The 8,365-nt window shown below is 43.0% G+C and overlaps 1 protein-coding gene across 1 annotated transcript; it reads right to left on the bottom strand.

Moving 5' to 3' along the window:
- Window positions 1–4,405: 4,405 nt before the first annotated feature.
- Window positions 4,406–6,927, bottom strand: LOC134017012 (collagen alpha-1(XXIII) chain-like). The gene is made up of 5 exons (XM_062456257.1): window positions 6,890–6,927; window positions 6,593–6,657; window positions 6,400–6,443; window positions 4,619–4,730; window positions 4,406–4,528 (listed from the first exon to the last, which is right to left on the bottom strand). Exons 1-5 carry the CDS (start codon window positions 6,925–6,927, stop codon window positions 4,407–4,409), a joined length of 381 nt encoding a protein of 126 aa, XP_062312241.1. The 3' UTR covers window position 4,406.
- Window positions 6,928–8,365: the final 1,438 nt, after the last annotated feature.

Here is an 8,365-nt window from a genome sequence, read left to right as displayed (position 1 = left end):
TTGTCCTGGTACTTGTCTTCCTCTCCCTTGTCCTGGTACTTGTCTTCCTCTCCCTTGTCCTGGTAATTGTCTTCCTCTCCCTTGTCCTGGTAATTGTCTCCCTCTCCCTCGTGCAGGCATAGTAACTGTATTCTTACTTTCTTTGTGTTGCTCTATATTGTTATTTTTCCACACAAGATCAGTCCAAAGAGGTCCTCTTTATATGTACCATATGGTCATGTGATTGAAAGAACCTCAACATCTGAGTGTTTCCTAGTTGGGAATCAGCTGTGATTTACAGTATTTGCATTACTTCAACCAGCTTTTTCTCAGTAGCAATAGAATAAATACAGGGGATATATTTGTGTTTCAATTCACAATATGAACAGCTGTTCACTTTGACTTTAGCCAATAAGTTAGGTTTTGAACATGATGTTATCTGTTCTGACATATAGTGTGAAAGCATTGGTAAATTAGTCCCTAAAAATCGATTGTTTTGGTCTTGGTTGAGCTTGTGTGTAAAAGAAGTTCAAGCATTTAAAATTTGTGTTTACTCTATGCATTTTGTGTCAAAGCAACAAGAAATTTGTTAATTGTATAGCCTACACAGACGGATGTTGTGCTAATTGTGTTAAGAGTTTAGGAAACTTGTTAAAGGTATTGAAAAAAGTGTCATAGTGATTGTAAAAAAACTGTAAGTTCTGCAACCTGTTTCCTTTTTGCTTTCTTGCATATTGTGGAGTTCCTCTTTTGATAGACATAAACTACTGAACTGATTATGTAACTGTCTGGAACTACTGTTTAAAAGAGTGCTCAGGTCATTTTCAGAGAGCCCTTCTTCGTACAGACATCACTATGGTATTGTTTTAGAACTGCTCCTCCTTGCTGCAAGAATAAACAGAAGCAGAAGGCAAAGGCACATTCTTCTGACCTCAGACTTTTAATGATAAAATTCCACCAGAGGGTTTATTGTCCTATTTACCAGATGATAGCCTTATAACAGGGCAGTTTACACCCTTCTCTCCTACCTCACTGGAAGATGAAGACTGGAACAGATATGTGCTGGGCAGTAGCCCTATTTCCTAAGATTTACGTTATCACGGTATAATTTTGTAGCACGGACGGTAACGGTAGGCTATATATCACGATATGTACGTTTTTCTTAAAATTTTTAGTCCATTTGTTTCAATAGAATCCAATCCTCACCGGACATAATCTGCTGCACTCTGCCGGGTTTGGATGGACTAGGCTAAATCAGGTTTGTCGCATGAATGGAATTTTTCTGCAGTGCTTTACCAAGGAAGAAGAGCTAACATGTAGCTTTCAACAGTACTTTTATGGGATCAGAATAAAACTTTGTTCAATATTTGTAGTAAGGTAGTGGTAACAAATATGTTGCTCTACAATAAACATTTGACAATTCAAACCAACCTTTAAGTCTCTGTAAACGTCGGAAGTTGTGACTCACCCTGTAGACCCAAGACCCCCCTATCTCCCTGAGCTCCTCTGTCTCAAAGAGATAGAGGACTAACAGTCAGACAGAGAGGAGGAGGTAGTAGTGTTTCGTTAGTTTACAGTTGTGTCCATTGTTCAAAATAACCACCATTAGCTCACCTGAGTCTCCTTTCTGGCCATGGGCCCCCTTACATCCAGGTGGGCCGCAAGTTCCAGAGGGGCCTGTGTGTCCGGGAATCCCCATTAACCCAGGACTACCAATCTCACCTAATGCAAATGCCACCCACATGTTTAGACATGATACAGCACATGTCAACATCAATATATTTGACAGCAATGAAGGTTAAACTAATAGATTAGTAATTACGAACATAATACCAGCTGGCTTTAGAGTAAGGGTTACCTTTGAAGCCAGGTAATCCTGCAATGCCAGGTAGCCCATAGACTCCTGGAGACCCCTTCTCCCCCTTCAGCCCAGGAAACCCAGGTGCACCATTATCTCCCTCGTCTTCAGTCATTGGCAGAGCAAGCCCAATGTCACCAGGTGGTCCTGAATTAAAATAACAACATAATAACTTTGCATGACAAGAAAACGGTACAGGGTGGGTTGGGGGGGAGTTCTGACCAGAGTTTCCATCTCGCCCAGGGAAGCCTTCCTCTCCACAGTGCCCTGGAATGGGGTTGGTACAGTCAACACCTGGCTGGCCTGTGGCACCCATAGGTCCTGGACTACCTGCACAGGGAGATACGGTTGTCACACCATGTCACAGAAGTCGACTTTACAGACACAGACATCTAGGTTGCCAATATGTTTGATATCTGTACCTGTGAATCCTGATTGGCCCTTTGGCCCCAGTGGCCCAGACTGGATTGGCCACTGGGGGCTTTGACAGCCTCTGGATCCCTTGTTTTGGCACACCAGGTCCTGAAACATATGTGTGTGGGTGTAAATCCAAGTTTTAATATAATTCTGTCCTTTCTTCAGACTCCTACTCAGAGATGGCAGAAGTTCACACATCCTTCACTCAAGTACACGTAAAGATACTCATGTTTAAAAAGACTCTGGAATTATTGACTACACTTTTTTACTGAAGTTAAAGTAAAGACGTACACATCAATAATGCAACCTTATTTTTTCAACAAAAACAATATTTTTGGGAAACGTTTTTGCAAACTTTTAAAAATATATATATTTTCAAAACCTTTTTCACAAATATGTTTTCGATATTTTTGGGCAACCAAAAAAATTACACGAAAAAATTAACATCAACTTTTTCATGCACAAATACGACACAAAAAGGTTTAAGTAATGAGCCTGGCTTGAAAATGTAATAAGTACTTTGTTACTTCCCATCTCTGCTCCTACTTACCTCTTGTTCCAACATCTCCCTTCACACCCTTCAGCCCATCCAGCCCATGTAGGCCCAGCGGCCCTGGGAGACCTGGTAGCAAATGCAACAATGTTCCAGTCAGGACAATGTCAAGCTCATTGAATGAAGAAGAGCAACTTCCTGTTGACTGTACAGCTTCATTTGCAGAGATTAGACTTGAGTATGAGACTTAACTCTTTATCAGTTGACTTGACCATTCTAATCTAAGTTTATTCAGTCTGTTGGCTTCCATTACTTTTTTACTGAAGTTAAAGTAAAGACGTACACATCAATAATGCAACCTTATTTTTTCAACAACAAAAAAACAATATTTTTGGGAAACGTTTTTGGAAAAACTAATGCAAACTTATATAATGCAACCAAAACAAATACGACACAAAAAGGTTTAAGTAATGAGCCTGGCTTGAAAATGCTCCTACTTACCTCTTGTTCCAACATCTCCCTTCACACCCTTCAGCCCATCCAGCCCATGTAGGCCCAGCGGCCCTGGGAGACCTGGTAGCAAACACAACAATGTTCCAGTCAGGACAATGTCAAGCTCATTGAATGGGTATTTAGAATCAGAATCAGAATCAGGTTTATTCGCCATGTATGTTATACAAACACGGAATTTACTGTGGCAGGGAGGTGCAAAACACCAAAAATATACAGATCTTAAATTAAGTAAAAGTACAAAAGTTTAACTATTTCTAAGAACTAAACAATCTAAGAATACAACAATTTAAATATAAAATAAAATATATATAAAAATAAGAATAGAATGAGCAGCGTGAATGGTCAACATAGTGCAATCGGATACTGAGATAAAGTGGCTTATGCATACTGAATTGCCATTAGATGGACTTATAATAGTTAAATAAGTGAATGAATGTCAATGGGAGTCCTTGGCCTTGTTGAAGAGGCCAGTAGCAGATGGAAAGAACTGTTCTTATGGCGTGAGGTTTTGGTCCTGATGGACCGCAGCCTTCTGCCAGAGGGGAGTAGCTACGTTTGAGTTTTAAGGAAGAAGAGCAACTTCCTGTTGACTGTACAGCTTCATTTGCATAGATTAGACTTGAGTATGAGACTTATCACTTTATCAGTTGACTTGACCATTCTATTCTAATCTAAGTTTATTCAGTCTGTTGGTTTCCATTGCTTTGATGCTTTTCCCTTTTACATTTAGTCATTTAGCAGACGCTCTTATCCAGAGCGACTTACAGTGAGTACAGGGACATTCCCTCCGAAGCATGTAGGGTGAAGTGCCTTGCCCAAGGACACAACGTCATTTGGCACGGCTGAGAATCTAACTGGCAACCTTCAGATTACTAGCCCGACTCCCTCATCGCTCAGCCATCTGACTCCCTATTTTGAGTTGATGTTGTTTCATGCATTTTCTGATTTGAGAGTACGGCATATTTTTCAGTTTGGGCTTAAAAGTCAATACCAACAATTCATTAAAAAAAAAATTGTGTACTGTATTTGATTGTAGTAAATTTGGAGAAACATTTCAGCAAGGCCAACTTTGTACTTTTGTATGTAAAATTTGTTGTTTTAAATATGAAGTATATATATGATTTAAAAACAAATCTCTTCTCAATTCTACTCAAACAAAACTTTGAGTCCCTGGGGACCCTGCTCTCCCTTGGGACCGGGCACTCCCAGATTTCCTTGGGGGCCCTCGGCCCCCGGCCTCCCACCAGGTCCTGGTGGTCCGAAGACACCTGCCAGTGAGAAAGGAGTGAGGACACCATTGCTGCTCCACAGGCCACTGTGTGTGTCTGTCTACAAGGCTTTCCCATGCATGTTCTTACCTGGAGGACCAGGTGGCCCAATGGATCCTGGAGGGCCAGGCAACCCTTTGGGCCCTGGTGCGCCTGAAAATCCTGGTTCTCCTTGATCACCTTTCTCACCAGATGGAGCTATGGGAGGAGGCAGTTATAGATCCCTCAGAGATAAATCTACCTGGTCTCCAGGTTCTCCAGAGAAGCCGGTGATGCCCCTCTGGCCCGTAAAACCTGGTAGGCCAGTGTCCCCCCCTGCTGCCCACAGGAGCCAGATGGCCCAAGAGATCCAGCATCCACACCAGTGGGTCCACCAACCCCTGTATATCCTGGCTCACCCTGTCTTCCCATAACACCCTTAGGCCGAATCCCAATACGCTGTCTTACCACTACCCCTTACCCCTAGCCCTGGAAATGAGACACCACTTGGGTATGTATATCGATGTCTATTGATGTCTTCGCTGCTAATGGAGTTTAGTTAAACTGTAGACATGCATGGAGTCCATTCAAGGCTAATCAGAGAAATGCAGGACTGTTGTGCAAATGTATGTAATGTTAGCGTAGAAAACTAGCAATTTTTAAAAATGTTTCAATTAAGAACATGGTTGCAAATATACATGTACAGGACTGTGTAGAGCACAAAACAAGACTGTCATAATTTTTTAATCAATTATTTAAGCCGAAAATATTACTTTTATGGGACTCTGGATGATCTGTCTGCCATTGTTGCAGGTTGAGCAGGATTCACATACCCCTAGGTTTCAAGTAAGCTCCCGATAAAACACTTGGTTTTAAGGGGTGTATACCCCTTCGTCTTAGCCCTACCCCTTGCTCAAAAAGAGTATTGGGACACCACTTAATCTCATGTGAATGCGCAAAACTAAGGGCTAGGGGTAAGGGGTAGGGGTAAGACAGTATTGGGATTCGGCCTTACTCCCTGAGAGGGGAATGACAGTGTGTAGCTACCTCGGATCATGCTTTGGGAAACACATACAGTACATACTAATTAAACGGATAATTAATTAGTTAATAGTTAATATAGTTAATAGTTGATATTGTGGAGTGATACGTGTGTAAACAGATTTGAGTCTTTCTCTCACCTCGTTGCCCAGTGAAACAGTCATGACCAGGTGAACCCAGGAGGACCTGGTGATCCTTTGATGGAGATAGCATTAGTGTTTCCATGGTCCCCAATGGCCCCTCTGCTACCTGGAAGATAAGCTCCTAACGTCATAAACCATTCGATTCCATTTGCCCTGATGCTAGCTAAAATACTGAGATAAGATGAACATTTACATTTATGCATTAAGCAGACACTTTTATCCAAAGCGACTTCCAAGAGAGAGCTTTACAAAAGAGCATAGGTCACTGATCATAACAACGAGATAGCCCCAAACATTGCGAGCAGCCAAAACATGAAGCATACATCGTGGAAAACCAAATAAGTGCCAAAGGGAAGAACCATAAGAGCATGCAGTTAAACAAGTTACAATTGAACAACATGAAACTCCCCACAAGAGTGCAAGAGTGTACCTGTAGAAAAAACTCCCTTAGGTCCTGATAGGCCCAGTGGTCCAGTGAATCCTATTGGCCCTACCAAAAAATACCTTTGATTCCAGTAGGTCCTGCCTGCCCTAAGTCTCCTTTCTGTCCCTTTGCGCCGTCAGGTCCAGAAAGTCCTCTGTACCCAGGGGGACCTGTCCCACCAGCGAGTCTTCGAGAGCACATACATGTTCTTCATTTCTTCATTACTGGATTAAAAAAAAAACAACCCCAACCCCGGTGAGAAGACAGTGGTTAGGCAACATTACCTTGTTCTCTGGCATCGCCCTTCTCTCCAGGTGCTCCAGGGTTACTGGGCACACAGGGCAGAGTATCTCCTTCAGTCAACAAGGGGGCCAGGGAAGGAAAAGACTAAATGGAGGACAGTCATTAGTACAGACGAGATAATTACAATAATATCACACATTAATTACAAAGTAAGGTACTGAGCAGGCTCCTAACCTTGGACTCCTTTTGGGCCAACAGGCCCCCTGAATCCTGGGGGTCCCGCATCCCCCGGGGGCCCCCTGAGTCACACAGCACCTATGACATCCAAACCTGGGGAACCAGCGGGCCCGGGGAACCCTTTAGGCCCATCGGATCCTGGATAGCCTCTCTCACCAGGAAACCCTGGATAGCTATCCCCCTGTTTCAGTCAGACGGAGAACCAACAGACAAACAGGAAAAACATTTAATTTTGGTCCATGTTCATTTGTAGACTGGCACACTGAACCCAGCTGACAGACCTGGGAGACATACCTCTGGGGCTTCATCGCCAGGTGCGCCTGAGAAACCATCTTGTCCCCTCATTCCTGTGGCTCCCTGTTGACCAGGAGGCCCTCAGGGGCCCATTGCTCCCTTCTTTCCTAGAGACAATGTAGACCAACATATTTCCATTCAAAGTCACAAAACTCATATCAAAACAAGATTCTTTCACATGTGCCCTTACCTTTGATATCCATTATGTAGATGTCCCCTTTTGGACCTTTGAAACCTCGAGCCCCTGGAAACCCAGGCAATCCCTGGCAGATAAACAGACGGTATAATAAACGTTTTTGTTCATGAACGAGGGAACATTGGATGATCTAAGGCAAATGAGGAGCGATATCGCCACTCACGGCTGGTCCACGTTCTCCGTGTTCTCCTGACAAACTGCTATCGCTTCTCAGTCCAGTTGCCCCTGAGATGCCAGGTAACCCAGGCAACCCTGGGGGCCCGATAGGACCAGGCTCCACCACCAGAGGTATTGAAGGTCCACAGTCACAGGCACCAGCACTACCTACAGACACCAGGACACACACACCTCAGTGTTCGCCCCCACACACTGCAACAGATGTGAGCGGTAGCAATGATGTGAGTGTGTCAAATGTAAATAGATCACTGACTGGAGATATACTGAAATTCTACTGAAATGCATGGGAAAATGTGTTTTTGTGATTTTTTCCCAATTTTATTTGGAACTCGTGCTGTGATGGGGAAGATGAGGAAGCCAAAAGCTAACTTTGTACTATATTGATATGATCAATGACATTTACTAAACAAGGTGCATGAAAGATAAGTGAATGAATCAATCAACAAACAAATTAATAAATAACCAAAAGTCACTTTGTAACCTGGCAATCCTCTACCCCTAGGTGGACCTAGGTCTCCATCTTGCTCTGGTTCCCCTGGCTCTCCTGCTGTGCAGTACAGACCCACCAAAATCACAGATCACAGGGGATGGGTTCCTAAACACCAAATGAATGACCCGCAATCAGACTGATCTCTTACCAGCTCATCCATCACATCAACTACATATGCAGTAAGAAACATATTTGGTCAACTTTTCTCAAATGTGGTTACCAAGGCTACCATCTTGACCCGCAAGCAAACAGCTTCAAGCAGTATGAAATGTAAACTGATTCATATTGATATTGTCGGCTGTATCAACAGTGATCTGGTGAGAAGAATCCTATCATTATAGCCTTTTTACCTTTCTGGTGTCACCTGGTGTTTCAAATGTGCAACTGCATCTTGAGTGTTTGTATCATTGACTTTAACCCTTGTGTTATCTTCGGGTCATTCTGACCCATCAGCCGTGTGACCCACCGTCGTATTGCGACAAATTTACCTCATACAAAAACAAAGTGAAGCATTTTCTTTTAACCGTTGGGCTGTCGCAGACCCCCCACATTGCAAAGGTTAAAAGAAAATTATTTTTATTTGTTTTTGTATTGGGTAAAACTGGGTAAACAC

The sequence above is a fragment of the Osmerus eperlanus genome, chromosome 3 (assembly GCF_963692335.1).
Source record: "Osmerus eperlanus chromosome 3, fOsmEpe2.1, whole genome shotgun sequence".
Lineage (NCBI taxonomy): Eukaryota > Metazoa > Chordata > Actinopteri > Osmeriformes > Osmeridae > Osmerus > Osmerus eperlanus.
The sequence above is the reverse complement of the archived record's forward strand: the minus strand, read 5'-3'. Positions and strand labels throughout refer to the sequence as shown.

Excerpts from the sequence above, each read along its gene's own strand:
- LOC134017012 (XM_062456257.1), bottom strand. The coding sequence starts at position 6,927 with ATGGTTTCTCAGGCGCACCTGGCGATGAAGCCCCAGAG. Across the intron at positions 6,658-6,889 it reads CTGGCGATGAAGCCCCAGAG|GGGGCCCCCGGGGGATGCGG; the intron begins GTATGTCTCCCA and ends TGTGTGACTCAG. Across the intron at positions 6,444-6,592 it reads TGGCCCAAAAGGAGTCCAAG|TAACCCTGGAGCACCTGGAG; the intron begins GTTAGGAGCCTG and ends CTGTGTGCCCAG.